This window comes from Pristis pectinata, chromosome 3, assembly GCF_009764475.1.
Source record: "Pristis pectinata isolate sPriPec2 chromosome 3, sPriPec2.1.pri, whole genome shotgun sequence".
Taxonomy (NCBI): domain Eukaryota; kingdom Metazoa; phylum Chordata; class Chondrichthyes; order Rhinopristiformes; family Pristidae; genus Pristis; species Pristis pectinata.
This window is the reverse complement of record NC_067407.1, coordinates 43603030-43624398: the sequence shown is the minus strand read 5'-3', so window position 1 is coordinate 43624398 and position 21369 is coordinate 43603030. Positions and strand designations below refer to the sequence as shown.

The 21369-nt window shown below is 38.4% G+C and overlaps 1 protein-coding gene across 1 annotated transcript in view; it reads right to left on the bottom strand.

Annotated features, from left to right (window-relative positions):
* The window catches only part of kifap3a (kinesin-associated protein 3a), a 157850-nt gene that overhangs the window by 67983 nt on the left and 68498 nt on the right, over positions 1-21369 (bottom strand). Inside the window, exons 11-14 of the mRNA XM_052011585.1 lie at positions 18289-18389; positions 11475-11583; positions 9301-9413; positions 4832-4997 (exon numbers count right to left, since the gene is read on the bottom strand). Of these exons, the coding sequence (XP_051867545.1) occupies positions 4832-4997; positions 9301-9413; positions 11475-11583; positions 18289-18389 (489 nt within the window). The remainder of the gene's footprint in view (positions 1-4831; positions 4998-9300; positions 9414-11474; positions 11584-18288; positions 18390-21369) is intronic.

Genomic DNA, 21369 nt, shown 5'->3' with positions numbered 1-21369 from the left:
GCAGAGCTCTAAATAGAGGGTCTGTTTTAAGAGTGTGATGTCAGACATGCAAGCGAGATGGCCTAGCCAAAACAGCTAACTGATTACTACCTGTGCCACAAGCTAATGAAAGTAAGAATAGCAGGATCAGGCAGACAAATGCGTGGCTGAGTAACCGGTGCAGGGGGCAGGGCTTCAAATTCTTGGATTGCTGGGACCTTTTTTGGGGGAGATATTACCTATTCAAAAAGGATGGGTTACATCTGAACTCCAAGGGATCCTATATCCTGGCGGGAATGTTTAATATAGCTGTTGGGGAGGGTTTAAACTAATTTGGCAGGGGGAAGGAAACCAGGATGTTATCAAAGAGGAAGAGGTATATAGAAACAAGTCCAAGACTGTGCAGTGAAGATGGTACGAAGGACAGGCAGGTGAAAAGACAGGATCATTTGCTGAACAATAGAAATACAACAAATTCGGTAGCAGATACTGGTCTAAATGTACTATATTTAAATGCATGTAGCATTAGAAATTAAGTGGATGACCTAGTAGCACAGCTACAGATTAAAACATATGACACTGTGGCAATCACCGAGGCATGGCTTAATGATGGATGTGATTGAGAACTGTATGTCCAAGGGTACACAGTGTATAGGAAAGATAGGCGGGTAGGCAGAGGGGTGGTTTGGCCCTGATGGTTAGCAATGATATAAAATCAATAGAAAGAAGGGACATACGGTCAAAAGTGGAATCCTTATGGGTGGAGCTAAGAAATGGCAAGGGTAAAAGGACAATAATAGCAGTTATATATAGGCCCCCTAACAGCAGCCAGGATGTGAACTATAAGTTACAATTGGAAATAGAAAAAGCATGTCAGAGAGACAATGTCAAGATAATTATGGGGGATTTTAACATGAAGGTGGATTGGGAAAGCCAGGAAGGTAGTGGATCTCAGGAGAGAGAGTTTGTGGAATGTCTACGGGATGGATTTTTGGACTAACGTGTTGATGGAGGTGATTTAGGGAACTAAAGGTAAAGGAACCATTAGGAAGTAGTGTTCACAAAATGATTGAGTTCAGTTTCCAATTTGAAAAGGAGAAGCTGATATCAGGTGTATCAATATTTCAGTGGAACGAAGTGTCACAAGAGAGGAACTAGCCCAGATTGATTGGAAAAGTAAGCTAGTTGAAGGGACGGCAGAGCAGAAATGGATAGAATTTCTACAAGAAATGAGGAAAATGCATGATATATTCCAAGAAAAAAGGTTATGAGTGGAAAAATTGCACAAATGTAATAACGAGAGAGGTGAAGGCTAAAGTAAAAGCAAAAGGGAGGGCATACAAGGAAGCAAAAATTAGTGGGGAAAAAAAAGAGTGGGAAACTTTTAAAAACTTACAGAAAGAAACTAAGAAGGTCATTAGGAAAGAAAAGATGAATTACAAAAGGAAGTTGGCAGATAACATTCAAAAAGATGCTATGAGTTTCTTTAAATATATGAAGAGTAAAAGAGAGACACGGGTTAATATAGGACCAATTGAAAACGGTGCGGGAGAGATTATAATGGATAACAAAGAGATGGCAGAGGAACTAAATGAGTATTTTGCATCGGTCTTCACTGTGGAGGACATCAGCAATATACCTGATAGTCAGGGGTCTCAGGGGATAGAACTGAGTTCAGTCAAGATTACTAGAGAGAAGGTGCTCAAGAAGCTAAATGGACTAAAGACAGATAAGTCTCCCGGACCGGATGAAGTGCACCTTCGGGTTCTGAAGGAGGTGGCTTTAGAGATTGTGGAGGCATTGGTGATAATTTCCCAGGTATCAATAGACTCTGGCATGGTTCCGGAGGACTGGAAAGTTGCAAATGTAGTTCCGCTGTATAATAAAGGTGGGAGACAACATAAAGGAAATTATAGACCTAGTAGTCTGACATCGGTGGTTGAAAAGTTATTGGAATCGATCCTCAGGGATGAGGTTATGGAATACCTAGAGGTGCAAGGCAAGATAGGTCCAAGCCAGCATGGTTTCATGAAGGGAAGATCCTGCCTGACCAACATATTGGAGTTTTTTGAGGAAATCTCAGACAGGGTGGATAGGAGAGGCTGTGGATGTTGTGTATTTAGACTTTCAAAAGGCCTTCGACAACGTGCCGCACAAGAGACTGATTAATAAGATGAGAGCTCATGGAATTACAGGATGGATATTAGAATGGGTGGAGCATTGGCTGGTAGGCAGAAAGCAAAGGGTGGGAATAAAGGGATCCTGTTCTGGTTGGCTGCTGGTTACCAGTGGTGTTCCACAGGGGTCAGTGTTGGGGCCGCTTCTTTTTACATTGTACATCAATGGTTTAGATTATGGAGTAAATGGTTTTGTGGCTAAGTTTGCAGACGACACCAAGATAGGTGGAGGAGTAGGGAGTACTGAAGAAACAGGAAGGTTGCAGAGAGATTTACATAGTTTAGGAGTATGGACAAAGAAATGGCAGATGAGATTCAATGTTGAGAAATGTGCGGTTGTACACTTTGGAAGAAGAAATCAACGGGCAGATTATTATCTAGATGGGGAGAAAATTCAAAGTACAGAAGTACAAATGGACTTGGGGGGTACTCGTGCAGGATACCCTAAGGGTTAACCAGCAGGTCAGATCGGCGGTAAAAAAAAGCAAATGCTATGTTGGCATTCATTTCGAGAGGTATAAAGTATAAAAGTCCGGAAGTGTTGATGAGGCTCTATGGGGCACTGGTGAGGCCTCATTTGGAATACCGCGTGCAGTTTTGGGCCCCTTATCTTAGGAAGGATGTACTGATGTTGGAGAGGGTTCAGAAAAGATTTACGAAGATGATTCTCGGAATGAAAGGGCTTACATACGATGAGCGTTTGTCGGCCCTTGGACTGTACTCACTGGAGTACAGAAGAATGAGAGGAGACCGCATAGAATCATTTCGAATGTTGAAAGGACTGGACAGAGTAGATGTGGATAAGCTGTTTCCCTTGGTGGGTGAGTCCAGGACTGGAGGGCACAGTCTTAGAATTAGAGGGTACTCGTTCAAAACAGAAATGAGGAGATATTTCTTTAGCCAGAGGGTAGTGAATTTATGGAATTCTTTGCCACATACAGCTGTGGAGGCCCGATCATTGTGGGCGTTTAAGGAGGAGATTGATAGGTATCTAATTAGTCAAGGTATCAAGGGATATGGGGATAAGGCTGGAAATTGGGGCTAGATAGGAATAGTTTAGTTCAGCTCATGGAGCAGACTTGATGGGCCGAATGGCCTACTTCTGCTCCTTCGTCTTGTGATCTTGTGAACTGAGAGTAACTACTGCCTTAATAACTGGGAATGTTGGCTTGAAAGAGGACAGAGACATTGGTTTGCTTGTCCTTCCTGTAAATTGTGAATTTGGAGGAATTTGCTGAGACAACATTGGTGGTATTTTTCTCGTGCTTTGATATGCCTACAGCAGGTAGGTGAGGTCCCACGAGCATGTTGGAGGGTAGTGATCGCTGCTGCCTGTGGACCACAAGTTTTGTGCCAGATTCAAGGTCTTGATTTTCAAATAGCTTTTTTCTAAATATGTTCGCATCTGTGCTGGGACATTGAAGGCAGGGGTGAACTTTATCATCCATGTCTGCATTCGCTAAGAGGTGGCAGGTGGTCCACTTTTTCCAGGGACTTGTCATGAATCTTTATTTATGGAGGGAAATCTAGGAGCAGGGTGGTGGAAGACTTTAGTCTCGTGCATGTTGAGTACAAGGCCCATCCTCTCATATGCTTCAGTGAAAGTGCAATGATGGCTTGATTTCTGAAAATGTGCAAATGTAAGCATTATCTTCATGCTGCAGCTCAACTATTGCACATACATTGGACCAAAAGAAAATAACTTTTTTTTTAAATGTCAAGAACAATCACTTACCCTTCACCCTTTCCTAAATTTCCTTTCAGAGTAATTCAGCTGCAGGTCAACAAGCACAAGAATATGTGTAACTGACTCTTGTTGTGAGATTGGATATAGACAGGAAGGTGATAAGCTGAAGGTCACTGCAAGTGGAGGAATAGAGGTAAGCCAGAACTTTAATTATCAAATCTTGAGATAACCAATGGATGGACAAGGCTCTCAGGAGAAGATGAACTGAGGCAAGGGAGCAAAAGAAGATAATACGGACTCAGAAGTAGACATTCTTTGTTTATTGGAGATATTGAATCGAATGTTCAACTCCAACTCAGAGGTTGCTGAGGTTAAAAATCTCCTGGTTCAGCTTGATGCAGCAGCATTAATGGCAAGAGTACAAAGCTTATTGCAAGTAACAAAGACTATGATGATAGTCGTAATATTTAACTGGAGAAGTTGATCCTGCAGATTGAGCAGTGAACAACAAAAGCAGCAAAAGGTTTGAGGGAAATCATGGAGAGGTAGAACTGCATGTTGAATGTATACATGAAACCTGTCCCCATACCTGTGGGCGATGTAACCAAGGAAAAGCACATAGTTAATGGAGAAGACAGAGCCAAGAAAGTCAGGTTATATTGTCAGCAGATTAATGTAAAAAAGATGAAGATAGTAGGAGTTGAGTCTCATAGGTGAGAGATATACAAGCAGCTGGAAAACTATGTTGGGAAATAAGTAGGACTGTGGCAAGTCCTGGAGGTGGTTTGGTCAAGCGGGCAAGAGGAAGTGTAACTGTGATTACTTTGTGTTATCAATGCAGGAAATTAATGCCTTTTTGCTGCTTTTTAAGGTTGAATTATAATTCACACAACATCAAAAATGTGTTCTGCAGTTTTTTAAAACCACAACTAAACTTTACAATCATATTTGGATTATCCTTCATATCATATCCATTACTTAAACAAACCTGGCTTCAGTTTGTCCTTGAGGAAAGGAACCAAATTATATTCTTTCAGCACAAGCTCCCAGTCAAGATTTGGAACTGTCAGATTAGCCAATGTTCCAAGGCACTCAATAACAAATTCTTCACATTCATTGCTATTAATCTGAGCTGCCAGATCCCCAACGTATTCCTGAAAGACAAAGATTTTCAAATTGTATCTTATTTTTACCCAAAGAACCAGGACCTTTTAATTTTTTTTAAACTAAAATTTAATGAGGAATTCTGCTGATTACCACAGCACATAGTTAAAACTTGCAGAAAATTTAATTTACAGACACGCACTGCAAAGAACTATACAAGAGCATTTTTTTTAAAAAAAAAGCTGCAGTATTAATATAAATCCATGTTCAATGTTCAAAAGTTGACTTTACAATTGAAAGTAAGAATCCCAATTTCATGTTGTTAAACCTGTGCCTTCCATAAAATTGATTTATTTTTAAATTAACACCTCTGCTAGTAAATATTAAAAAAAAGCACTAAAACTACTGAACCACAAGTAATTATAAGCAATCCTTTCAAAGAACGTGGCTGGTACTCAGGTTTGTCTGATTTATAAAGGATTTATTTGGTCACATACAAAAGTAGTAATCAGCCCAAATTGTGCTGAAACTTCCAAATGGCCTGCTTGTGCTTATTTGAGCGAGACTGAGGCATCCAGTGAAACATTGGCAAGACCTCAGACACCCAAAGAAGTGTCACAGAAGGCAAAGCTGGGATTAGAGTTTTGTCTCCTGTCAAAACCAGAGAAACTCTTGTTTACCAGTTTTCAAACCTCACAAAAAAAATCAAATAACTCTTACAACTTTTGTAAATAATAATAAAAAACTAATAGGATTAAAAATATCTCATAACATTTTCAAATTAATAAAGACATTTGTAAATTAACTATTAAACAAAAACACTCCTTCTCCATCTCCAGGCTGACAAAAAACACACAGAAATGAATGATTCTATTCTAAACCTGTCTGGTCATCAGATCAGAGAGAGACGGGGCTTCACTGTTGGAATACCATGTGGAGTCCAGTGTTAGAATAACATAGACCATTATTTTTCTTTTCCCATTTATTTTTTGCAATATATTTATATCTTATGTCTACATCTTTTATTTCCCATGAACTAAATTAATGCTTGATTGGAAGCTATTTGTGGAATAGAATCATTAGCGAGTGCACCAATGATAATTTCTTAGAATAAGTTATGGAACCTACCCAGGAAAAGGCCATTTTAGATTTGGTCATGTATGATGAGGCAGAAGTTAAAAAAAATCTTGTAGCTAAGGATCTTCCAGAGAGTTGAATTCCAGATACAATTTGAAGGTGAACAATTTGGGTCCAAAACCAGTATCCTCAACTTAAAGAAGGGCAATTACAAAGGTATGGAAGAAGAACTGGAATGCAATAGGTTAAGGCAAAGATCGGTAGATCAGCAGTGGCAGATGATGAAAACCATCACCTCTCTGGGTTATGGAAGTTGATTAGCGCTGCACTGACAAATAACACAATGTTGAAATGATCATATTAAATACCAAAGTTAACTTCCTGTTTCAAGTTTGATGGACAGACAATATGCAAGTTCTTTAAAATATTTCAGTAGCTGAGGGAGAGATACTGTCTGTGGAAGCTAACAACAGAGTGACATACATTTTCCCAGCAATTCAAAATGTACCTCAAACTCCTGAATTTGGTGGTTGATCTACACAATAATAACAAAGTACATTATTAACAAACCATTATTTTTCTGGCAAAATATGGACCAATTAGAGGATATGCCAAACCAACACACCAAATTGGAAAATCTTCCCTGCATTCCTTGATATAAAGCACATGCTTGAAAGACAAACTAGCCAACTGTGACTTCAATGATTAACTATTTGGCAAAATCCAAGGACAGAAATTTGCCTTTACTCACAAGCACCCCAAAAACATACTAGAATATCAACCACCTGACACATACCCTCCTCACACATCTGGTTCCACTGGGTTCAATGGAACTGAACATCAGGCTATACTTCAGGAGTCTATACTTCAGTTTAGTAAGCAACTAAATACAAATTGTTGCCACACCCATTATTAATTTAAATTCAATAGCAAGCACGAGAAGATCTAAATAAAAGAGCTCCAATGTTATTCATCTACAACCTAGACTTCTACTATTATTATTGATATCCCCAAAGTATAAACAATGAAACAGATCAGATAACTATGATTTCTATAAATGAATTCAAGGATAAACAAGTACTAATATCTTCCTAGTTTGAACCATTTATGACTAAAAGAGATGATACCTTGCAGAAAAGGATGTAAAAATATATGCATGGGCCAACAAGCATGATTTGGGAAATTAATTTCAAAAATATAGTGTCACTTTTTTGAGGATGCAGTCTATGTATGGAATGCCATACCTCCATGTCAATGCACCATTTTAAAAAGGAATCAGATGTATTTTTGTTCCTGAGAGTGTATGATCAGTATTGCACAGGATATGGATCAAAAAGCTAATAGATGTGTTTTAAAGAAAACTAAAGTAGAGCTATTAACATATAGGAGGAGCTGGGTGATAGGATAAAATTCTTTGTTATCAGCAATTGATTCCATGGTGAAGATTAGAGATGAATGTGCTGGAAACCCTATTCTCAGCATTAGATTCTTAACATTTAATAACATCAAGAAAAAACCTGAACAATTCACAACTCAAGAAAAGGCGCAGAAAAGCAGTAATTAATTTAATTCCACACCCTCATCTAAGTCAACTAAAAACAAATATATACAAATTATTTTAATACCAAATTAGATTGTCTGGTCTCATTTTTCCAAATTTTCACAAGAAACATATTTCATCTATTTCTTTTAATAGTTATTGAATCATTTTGATTTTTAAAAGCCCAAAATTTGCTGGATATTTGTAAAAAGCTCTATATGTACAATATCTTATTATACTGTATCCTGACCCAAAGGCTGGCAAATATAAATATACATGTATACATGGGCTTTTTGCCATTTCTGAACAGCACCAAAACAGAGCATGCCAACTTTTTTCTTTAAATACATAAAAAATTATGGTTCAGCTTAATTATAAAGCATCACAAGCCTCTCCAAAGTGTGCAGCAAAGCACTGACTGCTGTTGCATTCAATGATGAATCCAGTGGTACAGCGAGGTTAAATATGCTGAACTCAATGTTGAATACACAGCAGAGCAGGAGGTCAAATATGCTGGATTCAATAGCGAGTATAGCGAGGGATCAGGAGGTCAAGTACGCTGGACAGTTGTGAGTCCAGCATTGGAGCAAAAGGTCAGATGTGCTGGATTCAATGGCGAGTAGAGTGGCAGAGCAAGAGGTTGGATGCAGTGTAAATAACAGTATGTCTAACAGTTGCACAATAGCTCAGACACACCAGAATCTGACTTCCCAATTGTCTAAAACATTCACAGTCAAACGAGCAGTTGCAAATTATAAGACGATTCGAGCCACAGGAGTCAGTCAGCTAGCTTGATTTGGCCCAATAGAAATTAACTAGCAATCAAAATTAGGAAGGCTCATGAACAAATAATGGATGCAAAACAACAGCATGGCAGAAGCAAAAAGCGCAATTTAAAAAACTCTAACATTATTTCAAATGTATTGAAGATTGATTTACAACCTCATCCTATCACTGCAATTTTTGGTTTACCAAGGATAGAATCTGGCCATTTATCTGCCTCCGCTAACCGTATGATTGCCTTTGTTACATTAATGGCCAAACGATCCATTTTGCGTAAATGGAAGGATCCAATACCCCGTACTACTTTTCAATGGTTCTCTCAAACTATATCATGTTTAAACTTGGAAAAAAATTAGGAGTGGTACTGTTGATCCTCTGCTTAAATTTGAGGAAGTTTGGAGTCCATTTATTCAATATTTTCACATGATATAGATCCCCTTATAATAACCTTTCTACTTAGATGAACGGAGTTGATGACATAATATTGCTCTGTTTCTATTGAGAAATTTTAGTCCAGTTTTTTTTTTCTGTTTTTTTTTTGAATTTTTTTCTTTAGCTTAGTTTGGTTGATATTTTTCTTATTGTTTTGGGTTTTTTTTTTTCTTTTTTATATTTTATAATAAATCTTTTTCTTTTATATTATATTCATTCACTAGCAGATCATTGGATCTACAGATTTTTTTATACTCCATTGTTCTTTATGATTATCCATGTCATGATTGTTCTCTTGATCTCTTTGTATTACATGTTTAAACATTGATATATTAATCTGTATTAATTTGAAAACTAATAAAAAGATTGAAAAAGAAAAGAAAGAAAAAACCCATCAACTGGGAGGAGGAAAGTCAATTTAATACACAATCATTTAATCAATACTTAACTACATAGTTATCCACCCAACCAGATGTACTACTGCCAGTTACACACGGGAGCATAACTCTTACTATACTTACTATGAATAAATCTTTGGTTTGGCCTTCATGCTGGGAAATATTCCTGATCATTTTCATCAGCAGTGAATCCTTGAATTTGAAGGCTCTTTTCATTAGCATTTTCAGGCCATTTCCTAAAATGTGTAATGTTCAAAGTCTCCATCACGAGTCAATTTTCTCAGTAAAACACTATGATTAAACATAATCAGGCGACGACTCAACAGATTTACCTATATTCCATGTCAATTATTTAGCATTGTAAGTAAACAGGAATATTTTCGTCTCAAGTCAAGAGATAACACAAATTCCACTTATTTAAAAATGAATGCTTGGAAACAAAATTGAAACTAACATAGAAAACTATTTAAAAATATGAAGATCCTTGCAATGGGATATCGCATTTGCTTGCAACTGAAATTCCACACTGATTCAGTTTAACAGCATCAAATTATCAAAAATTACAAACACAGAAAGTACACTGTGAAAAATACATGGGCCTCCAGCTAAATTAAAGTAATACTAACAAGGCAATGTTTAAGTTACCCTCAGACTTCTTGCACTAAGGAGTTTATTCCTTAAGTATCTATACTAAAGCTGAACCATGATTTGAAGTGTTTCAGTGGTAGCAAATTTAACTGAAACAAGTAGCTCCAGCACATAACAGAATGAAAGGAGATCCTAACCAGAATGTGCACTGCAAGACTTGCAGGCACAAATCATTTTAGCCTCGGTGTATGAATACACAAACTTTGAGCAGGAGATGGCCTTTCAGCCCTTCGAGTCTACTCTGCCATTTATTATGATCATGGCTTATCTGATTTTAACCTCAACACTGCATTCCCTTCTTCCACATCTTGCTTTTCAGGAATCTATTGATCTTAAAAATATTCAAAGCTATTGCTTCCACCACAAATTGAGGAACAGAATTCCAATCCTTAAAGCCCATAGTGAAAGAATTTGACCTCAGTTGTGTCTTATATGGGAAACACTTTATTTTTCAACAGTGACCCATTGTCCTCAATTCTCCCCCAAGTAACATCCTCTTCACATTCCCCTTTTCATAACTCTACAGGATCTTATGTATTTCAATCATGTCCCATCTCACTCATCTCAACTCCAATGGGTACAATCCTAGATTGTACAAACTTTCCTCATAAGACAACCCATCCATTCCAGGAACTAATATAATAACCCTGTGAACCTCTTCTAATGCATTAACATATTTCCTTAAATATGTAGGCCAAACACAGTTCTCCAGATATCGGCTCACCAAGGCCCTACATAATTGAAGACTACGTGGCTGGAATATAGGACACTTCTCTCATTCTCCTGAAGTGAATCCCCATATAGAAAAATTAAACTTTAAAAGAAATCCAAAAGTTCATTCATTACATAGAGTGCACTGTGCAGCCAACATCAATACAGAGGCCACGAATTTATTACGGGAACCCCACTTGGATAAGCATGTTACATTAGGAACTGTAACCATCCTTGTTTTAAATCACCTTGGCAATAGATTTTACAGCACTTATCACTTATGAACAAAGTGACTTTGTCAGCAGGTTTATTGTTTTTAGAACTGTAGTTTTCAGTTATTCCAACTGACATTGAAAATTTAGTAGAACACAATCCAAATACATTTTCAGCAGACATAAACCATGAGCAAAATCGTTGCATATAGGTAATTAATCTGAAAACCTATTAATCTGGCATTTTGTCAGCTAAAATGACCAGTAGGGACATCCTCAGGTTACCTATCAAATAAAAATTGCAAACATTTCTCAGAGATGAAAAGGCACAGAAATCCCATAATGCATTGCACACTACTGACGTGGTAAAATGCTGGAAAGTGGACTACAAAATTTAATGTTTAAGTTGTATTGAGCCATTGGATTAAGCTCTGGAGTTAAAGGAAAATTAGTCTGCTAAAACAAACACTAACCAAGTGTTAAAAGTGCAAATGAATGGCAACAAACCTGTTGAGCAGTAAACCTGCCTGTTGCTGCTATATAGAGGTAAATACAGTGGTAAAAAATTTGAACCACAACTGCACCCTCGCCCTATTTGCATCAATAACTAGATATTTTTTTAAATAACAAAGGGTCAGAGAGGAAGTTAATTCTCTCTCTGTGAAAAGCAGATAAGTGCTCGGATTTTGCTTTTGCTTAGATAACTGGTTTGGAATAAAACTTTACCTTCGCAGATTAATTGTGCATTTCTCTTGTTAGATGCAAGGTTAATACAAAAGGATATTAATTCCATATCAATATGCTCTTCTGCACATTCAAATAACATCTTCATTAACTGTTAAAAGAATAGCACATAAATAAGGTCATTTATTTGCATTAATAAAAAATTAAAGCAATCTTTTTCCACTGTAAATCCATAGTTTTCTTTTGTAATTTTTTCAAACTAATCAAAGAAATAAAGTAACATTATTTGCCATTTTTATTTTCAAATGAAACTGTAATTACCAACTGACTACATGGATCAACAATTACTTGATGGCAATTTTAACCAAACCAGCTGGATTAGGTGGATCAGGGTTTTTAACCTGCTTGATTGTACATTCCATCAACTTCATGGAAAGTGAAAGTGAGCAGAAAGCAAATTCAACAGCCAATTTGACTCATCTTTTTCCAATAGATGGGTTGATATAAACTTCCTCTAAGAAGCTTCAAGAAACTGAACAATTGAATACAAAAAAAAATAATGGAATTTCATCCCTTTAAAAATGTTGCTCAGACTTACTAGCATTGGCTGCATTCATTTTCAAGATGATTGCAAGGAAGAAAGTCACATGGAAGAAGGTGCATTTTATGAGGTATACGAGAAAGGCAATGGTGTCACAGATTAGAAGCTCTGGTCAGCTCACCATACTTAGTATGGTGTCGGGGTACCCAGCCCAGAAAGTGTCATTTTCAAAACAAAACGTGTGGAATTAGAGGATCTCAGCTACAATCCTGCAGAGTCCTGTAATTTAATTTAGCACTTCTGTATTCCCATTCGTTATGAATGCCCAATGAACATTGCTGCAAAATATATATAGAGAACAGTAAAGTGAGGCAAATCTTTTAAGGCAATAGTCAATGATTGTACTCATACATTGAAAAAGTGTGCAGGATACTGGATTACTGGCAGTGCCTCAAGGAGAAAGGAGAATAATGAAAACAAAATCGGGAAATAAAAAGTGGAACAATCATTTTCCATAATAAGAGAAAAACAATTTTAAAAAATTGTCAATTAGCTTTAAACATCTCCAAAAACAATAGATTAATTTAGTAAAAAATAATTCATAGCTATTTTGGCACATAACATCCAGTTGCCCAATCCAATGTTTTGTGTTCATTCTGAAATTAAGTACTGTGAATTAATTCAATATATAACTGAGGTCAAATATGACAGTGAAATATTTATACCAAATAATTAATCCCAAAACTTACTAGCAATCCAAGTCTGCAGTTAAGTGCAAAAATGATTATTCACACAATAATTGCAGCCATGTTGCTACACTAACAAATCACGGCTCAAGCAAAATATGCCTCATTTAAATGTGCTTACTGTCACTAGTCACCGGCTTAACAGGAAGGTACGTGGATGTTGAGGCTATAGTGAAGAAGCAGTGATATTCCTTCAAACAATTCCCATATTGAGTATCAGATACCACAGTCCCAGGCTGAAACCGCTGTGTCTAGACTCCCTGGCACCTGACTTCACTTAGTTACCAAGAATCAGAGGCTTTCACTGCACTCCCAAGATTCACACATCTTCCCCTTCAACATCTTTGAATGATTATAGCAACAAAAAAAAATGTGCTTTCCTCTAAAATCACTATGCTGGCTAATCACTCTGGAGCTCACTGTCTATACTGATTGATTATCTTGTGAATTTCAGCAGATGACATCATGTTAAGGGTGTTATCTGAAGAACCCTTCAGTATCATTCAATTCATGGAAGAAAAAGAGGAAATCAAAGGGAACCATCAAAACAATGGCTTTATAAAGTCCATAAAGTCAAATCAGAAGCATGTTACTTAATCAGTTTGAAGCAATCATTGCATCATCATACAAGCATCCATTTTCATTGGTTCTGAATAACAGTAATTCTGTGGTTCTTTTGCACCAAAAATCAAGTGACTTTTAGGCAGCTTCTTAGCAGGAATCAATTCATTACCCTTGGATTTAGTAACACTTATCCTCTAACTAGTTCTTGGCCTACCTCCCATTTTTCATTCGAGCTGATGTTGAAGAAGAGGTCCGAAAGTTATTTTGCCTTGGAGTCATCCAAAACCATCCTCTGACGCAGAGAGTCTGCCCCATAGAGTTGTGATCAGTAGTCTTACGGAAGAAGATAGCTCAGTAACATCCTCACAGCCCAGTATTTTAAGGATCTGCAAATCTTCAATGCTGGGCTGTATGATTTAAAGGCACAGTGCCCCAAAAGTTCCAATCTTTCCTCTAAGATTCTGGATGACAGAAAGCTAAGTCAAGTCTTCACATCTCATTAACCCTGGATGAACTGGAAATGTCAATCCACCCGAGGACAAATAAAACTCCTGGAAGCAATGGCTTGTACTTGGCTACATGGGGCTAGATTGGCCCAGACTTGTTGAAAGCCTACAACACTGTGACTGGTTGGCAATATGTCAGAATTTATGAGGAAAAGTATCATTAACCTTATTTACAAGCAAACAGACAAGGAAGAAAGATCTCAAACATCTCACCACTGAATGCGAATTAAACGATTCTGTTCAATATAGTCAATCGAGCCATCTATTCTAAATCCACCCAGTTCAAAACTGCACTGTAGCCAACATATAGATCTATAAAAGCCTTGTGCTACTCAGGGATACAATCACCTGCATGCAGGAGAGAAGGGTGGCAGTGTGGTTTATGGGACTGTCAGCACCATGACCCTGCACTATCACATATCCTTTGATTCCTCTAATATTCAAAGATTCATCAATCCCTGTCTAGAATATACTCAGCCATTGAGCCTCCACAATTCTCTTGGGTGCAGAATTCCACCCTCAGGTGAAGTAATTTCTTCTTGTCTCAGTCCTGAATGGCTGGACCCTTGTTTTGAGACTGTTTATTCTGATTACTGTTTCTGGACACCATAGTCAGGGGAAACATGAGCTTAAGGGTTTTAGAGAGGAGATTTCAGGGGTCTTCTGAAACTAAAAGCACAGCTGGCAAATGCAGCACAGAAATCTTGGAATATTGGAGGTTACAGGGGTAGAAAGGTTGAAACAATGGAGGGATCCAAAAGCAAGTACGATAAATATAAACTAAGGCACTGCCAAGCTGGAAGCCAATTTAAATCAGTAAGCGTACAGTGAAAGTTAGGATGCAGGTTAAGGAATTATTAAAGATGGAAAGTTGGCTAGGAGAGCATTCAAAGTCACACCGAGAAGAGACATGTATAAATAAACACATTCACTTAAGTTATTGCTGACATTTTGCATAAAGTAAATTCCTTAGACTAACTTATATTCTTGCGAGGACTACTGTAAAGTTGGTGGTAAGCTGCTCTTTTGAGGCAGCTGATACAGCACATAAATACAGAAAAGAGACAAGAAGAATCCAAACTTCATTTATTTTCACAACAACGCTTCCTAGTTGGCCAAATGGCTTACTTTCTTGTACTGCAATTTTTAGGTGTAAATTAACCGATAATAGGTGGAGTATCCTATTATTGGCCTCAATGCCTTTGGACTGAAGAAGAGAATTTGTTACTAGCTGAAGAATTCCCCCAAGTAAATGCATTGTGGAGGACAGGGTTTGGGTTTAACTGATTCCTTCTCCCTTTCTCACTGCCAAGTGACAAATTGCCACAGGCATGAGAGGAGAACCAGTGTTGCAATTAACCCTAGCATTTTCACAGAAGACAAGAAAAATTAGCAAAATAAATACATCACAAAAAGAGTGGGGCCATACCATCTTAACCCCACAAATGGTTGGCATACTTCTGGATGAACAATCGCCTATTTCTAATTGTTAGTTTTAGTGCCAAATCCTTAATTATCTTGGAAGAATAGGGCCCAACACTCCAAATTAATATTAACATACAAGACTGGCTAAAAGAAATACAGATTTTGCAACAGGGTCACAGACCTTTTTATTATTCATAATGCATTAAAAGTGAAATGCAAAATCTTCATGTTCACAGACACGTGCAAACTTGACATTTATTAAAATGGTGGGAGTGACATTTATTGCAGCTAAAAGGAGGTATACTGGATTCCTTGGGTTTCCTTATCTTAAAAATCCATATTTAAAAGAATAATTAAGGTTAGTTAATTACTGTTAAGGATTTCTTTACCCAAGAGGGTCAGAAATCAGTGTGATAGCTAGTTTACAAGAAGTATCCAAAGATGAACATATCACCAAGCCACTTGAAAAAGCTATTTTCAGCAGAGAGGGCCAACAATAGTGGCTCCTCAAAGATTACTTTTCACAGACTGGAAAAAGAAAATTTCTTCAATTTGTGACCAAGCAGGTCCTCAGAACAGGGACCTGGGAATCATGGGAAGGTTAGCCAAGCTGACCTTAAACTAGTGGAAGACCCAAATCCACAAAACTAAATTCTGCCAGACATTCAGTCTGAGCTCACATGTTAGTGATACTATGACAAGAATAGGTGCGACTGACCTCAATGCAGATCCCTTGATTAGTGACTGAATATTTAACATAAGTGTTGGTCCAGGGAAAAAGAAACAATAGAAAGGCAGCCTGAATGAAGCTTAGATTTCCTGCACCAATCTCATTTGGAAGGTTGTATTTAAAGCTTCTCCCAAACTCATTATCCTTTGAAGTAACTAGGAGAGGCCCTCCCAACTTGCCATCCAATTGGTCAAGCTGAGAGAAATTTCTGGAAGACTACAGCAGGGGTATAACCAACCCCCATCAGCAAGGCAGAACAACAATAACTCCCCTTCAGTGGTCAGCAATGAAGAATCTTGACAGCAGCCAGTGATGACCGCAGCCAGCAAAGGCCTACTTTGAGGACTCCAACCAAGGGAGTGAGGATAGAACTGGCACCACCCAAGGCTCCTTTGTGCAGAGCAGAGAACCCTGGACTCAAGGAGTTCAGAGAAGATGCCTGCGACAGGCGCCAAATGTAACAGGTGTGTGTGTGTGTGTGTGTGTGTGTGTGTGTGTGTGTGTGTGTGTGTGTGTGTGTGTGTGTGTAAATAAAACTGCGTTTGCACCAGGACCTGACTTGTGTCCTTTTGTTTGCCTTGAAAGTATAAAACACCTGGGTAAAACACACTTAAAGGGATATTGGTCGAAGTGCTCAGAAAACATAGGAGCAACTTCAGTAAAAATAATGTTGAATTATTTTTGAAAATACTCTGATGCTCTTAAATATCTACTAGCAGTTTAATTATTAGGAATGCTGGAGCAAAGACTGAAATGTTTCAAGTAAAAACACTAAATTACCCATGGTTTTCTTCAGCTGTAAAACTAGACAGTAGTTTATGAGGCCATAGGACCACAATGCAGTTGAACAGACTTGTTGCATGTTCCCCATTCCTCATATGGAAATAAATCTTAATTGTGAGGAATTAGAGATAGCTGGAAACTATATATACTAAAAAAACCTTAGCTACCTGTGGAAAAGGTGCACGTACAATTCCAAAATAGAATCTGAGTCATACAACACAGAAACAAGCCCTTCCATGCTACCTTTTTACCCATCTACATTAATCACTTTTGCCCACATTAGGTCTGCATCCTTATGTGTCTTGCCTATTCAAGTGCCTGTCTAAATGCCTTTTAAGCATAGTGATTGTTTCTGATTCCACCACTTCCTGTGGCAGTGCATTCCAGATATCAGTTACTCTCTTTCCCCTCAGATCTCCTTTAACACTTTCCTCAAACCTTAAACCTATGCCCTCTTGTTTACAAAACCCCCATCATAGGAAAAAGATTCTACATACCCTACCTATGCCTCTCATCATTTTGTATACCTCTACCAGGAAAAAGGGCCATAGGCACTTGATAAAGACATGAACATCCACTAAAATTTGCAACCTTCCAAAACTTACTCTGAAGCTCATTTCAAATCATGGGACAAAATCAGTGCATTATCCATATTGATCAACAAAAATACAACTAGTGACTCGCAATCAAATTGCCCAATGACATGATACCTGGCACTAAGGGAATCAGAGAAAACTGGGATCAAAAAGGAGCATGGACTTGAAGCACAGGATCAGGACTTTACTGAATGTTCAAGTAGATGTGATGGGCCCCTGATTCCATTTGTCATGCCATTCAAAAGCAAAACATACAAAAATTAAGTGAAATAAATCGGTACACAAGAACATTTAATTTAATTTTCATTAATAGTGTATTCGAGAAATTTATGCATGCTGTAACATGGAATAAAAAGAGCTAACACTGGAACAGCAACAAAGTCGAAAAAAATGTATACTATATCTGAGTGTATATTTTGCAAAAAACTGAAATCTGACATTAAAATGCCACTCAGGTCATAAAGTGGAAGCAAACCGAAAAGAAGTGGGCAGAACTAGCCACTAAAATTGTGCTCAGATAAACAGCCCAAGTTTGATCAACTTGCCTCTCTTCCATCCAAATTCTGATAGTTCAGTCCCACATTACAAGTCAGGTGTAAAAAATAGGGTAAAGCAAGGTCCACATTAATAAAGTCAAGGCTCAGCAAAAGAGCATGCAGTCAAAAAGTACTCTCCAATACCACATGTCAAAGAGCAAAGCTGGTTGTGTGAAAACAGGGAGTCAATTAGGTAATTCTAAGTCACAACATCTGTTTGGAACTGAGATAATTGGTGAAGTAGCATTAGTAAAAAAAAGTGAAGCAAATACAATAACTGAAAAAAATACAGAAGTCACTCATATAAAACTTCAATATCTCTACCAAATCACATTTTCTAGATTATCCACACATTTTAATGGTGTAATTCTCAATTATCCATTACTCAATTTTAAAGATTCATTTACCAGTTTATGCAAATTCTTTTACCTGTGGAATGCAATCAGTGTATGCAAACATGGATTTGAAGCGATCATCCATGGTGATATGGTACAAAATACACATCACTATTTGTCTATGGTTTTCAGCTCCTGAAACAGAAAAGTTAAAATAAAATAATAACAATATCACATCAAATTTTCAGATCTTTCCCTACCCATGTAAATCATTTTCATAAAAAATAGCCACTGTAAATGGTGTATTGTAATTGAGGGATCATTATTCCAGAATCATTCTGGAAAACAAAGATTACATCAGCATTTTTAACTCCATTTCTAAACTTCATCTCAAACCTGATTTCTCCCACACTAACTGCCAGATCAAAAGTGTTCAAAGCTCTGACTTTTTCCATACCAAGTCCAAGGTGATCCAGGTAGTTCCCTCTACCTTACTCCCTTCCCATTGCCCACCCATCAAAGGATCTCCCCAGCCCTATCTCCAAACTCTTATCTTCTCTTATCTCTCTCATAGAGTATTTATTTTTCTACAAGAATCAGTTCCTCCCTCCTTAAGCCTCTTCCCATGAGTATGCTGCCTAGCCACTTACTCTTAACATATCCTTTTCAATTGGTGATATTAACTATTTGCACTCCCTCAAACCTAGGGTGATCATCCCTCTCCTCAATAACTAACCCATGAACTTGTCATCCTTGCAAAACATCTCTCCAGCTCCAACTTCTTTATTCAAAGTTCATAAATGTCTTACAGTCTTCCAAATTCATGCCAATCCTTCACAACGTACTTCATTTGAAACCCCCTAATCAGGTTTCTGTGCAGCTCCAAACAAAATCACTAACGATAACACAGCTCAAAATGATGAAAATAACATATCCCTCTCAATCTACCTGAAGCCTTTTACATTATTAACTTCTGTCTTCCTCCAACATCTCTCCACCATGTAGTGGGACTACATTCACCTGGTTCAACAATCATCCATCCAGTTATAGCCAGATAATCATCTCCAAATACTTCTCTTCTCATGCTTGCCCCATTATTTCTGGTTTCCCCCAAAGATGTTTTTTTAGCATGATCACTCAGAAAACAATCTGTTTACTCAGTACTCCAGAAGAATTTAGAGTGGTCAAGAACAGTGGTGGCGACCTACGTCTTCAGTTCTGTCCATCATGCAGTACCGAATGAGCAGAAATATCCTCCTACTAAAAATTTTGGGAAGACTGAAATTTGTGTCTTCAGATGCTGTCACAAATTTATCACTTATCCCTGGCTGTGCTCAAGACGGTGAATTTCCTGAAATACTGCATTCCATATGTGAGATAGGAAGTCCTATGAATTAGATCCAATGACAATGAAGGAACAACAATATAATTCCACATCAGGACAGTGCACAGCTTGGAGGGGATCGTGGAGGTTGTGGTGTTCCCAACTGATAGCAGGGAAAGTAAAATATGTGGGCACAGACTTTGGAGATGGTCATTGCCTGCCAATTTTAATGCTTCAAAAGTTACTTGCCACTTATTAACCTATGCCTGAATTATGTCTGAATGCTGGGTAGATTTTACTGCATGTAGGTTTGGACTATTAAATTGCTAAGGAGATATGAATAGAATTGAATATTACACAATTAGCAGTGAGTATCCCAGGCACGGTAGTGTAGCGGTTAGCGTAATACTATTACAGCGCCAGCGCCCCGGGTTCAAATCCGGCTGCTGTCTGTAAGGAGTTTGTACGTTCTCCCCACGTCTGCGTGGGTTTCCTCCGGGGTGCTCCAGTTTCCTCCCACCTTCCAAAGACGCAAAGATTAGGGAGTTGTGGGCATGCTATGTTGGCACTAGAAACATGGCAACACTTGCGGGCTGCCCCCAGAACATTCTACGCAAAAGATGCCTTTCACTGTGTGTTTCGATGTACATGTGACTAATATCTTATCTTAAATGTATGATGGGAGGATAGTCACTGATGAAGCAGCCGAGGATGGTTGGGCATAGGACACACATGAAGTCGTGTTATGAGGCTAGGATAATTGACTAGCAACAACCACAACCATAATCATCATGAGATGTGACTCTATTCTTCAGAGTATTCTTCCCTTGATGCTCACTGACTTCACCTTACCAAGGCCCCTTGAGGCCATAATGAATGAAATCTCGACACGTGTGCAGATGCTGGAATATAGAGCAAAAAACAAACTGCTGGAGGAACTCAGCAGATCAAGCAATATCTGTGGAGGAAAAGGGATGGTTGACGTTTTGAGGCAATGCCCTGCATCAGGACAGAATGTAGAGAAAAGATAACCAGTATAAAAAGAGAACGAAGGGTGACATAGGGATCGGTAGGTGATGTGGAATCAAGCAAGGTGAGGGATGATGGGCAGATGGAGCCAGGTGGGGGCAGGGGAGGAGGGGGAGGTCGGTGATAGGTAGAAACAGATAAGGGGCAAAAAGAAAAGGGGATGAAAGAGGGTTAGGCAGATAAACCCAGGGGGAAAGGTAGAGACAGAGGTTTCAAGGTGATAAGTGGAAGCAGATAAGGAAGGAATGATGGGCAGATGGAACCAGGTTTTGGGGCGGGGGGTGGGGAAAGCTGTTGAAATTTGAAGGGTAGGCCAAGCGAGAAGAAACCCAGATGTAGAAGTATGTAAGTGATGAGCAAATAGAACCAGGTGGGGAAGGTAACAGATCAAGGTCACGGGGTGGAAGGAAAAGGTAAACAAAAGGGAGAGAGAACCTAGGTGGACTGGTACGTTGGGGAAGAAACACAGGAGGTGTGGATTACCTGAAACTGGAAAATTCAATGTTCATATCATTGGGTTGTATGCTACCCAAGAGAAATACAAGGTGCTGTTCTACTAATTTGCCTTTGGCGTCATCATGGCAGCGGAGACGGCAGAGGACAGGTTGGTGTGGAAATGGGGAAGGGAGTGGAACTGATATGTAACCAGATGCTCAAGATAGCTGTTGTGGACCGAGCTCGGGTGCATGGCCAAATGGTCGTCTTGTCAAAACTTGGTCTCGCTCATGTCGAGGAGGCTATATAGAAGCATCAAATGCAATAGAAAAGGTACATGTGAATCTCTGCCTCACCTGGAAGGGCTGTTTAGGTTCCTGGATGGTG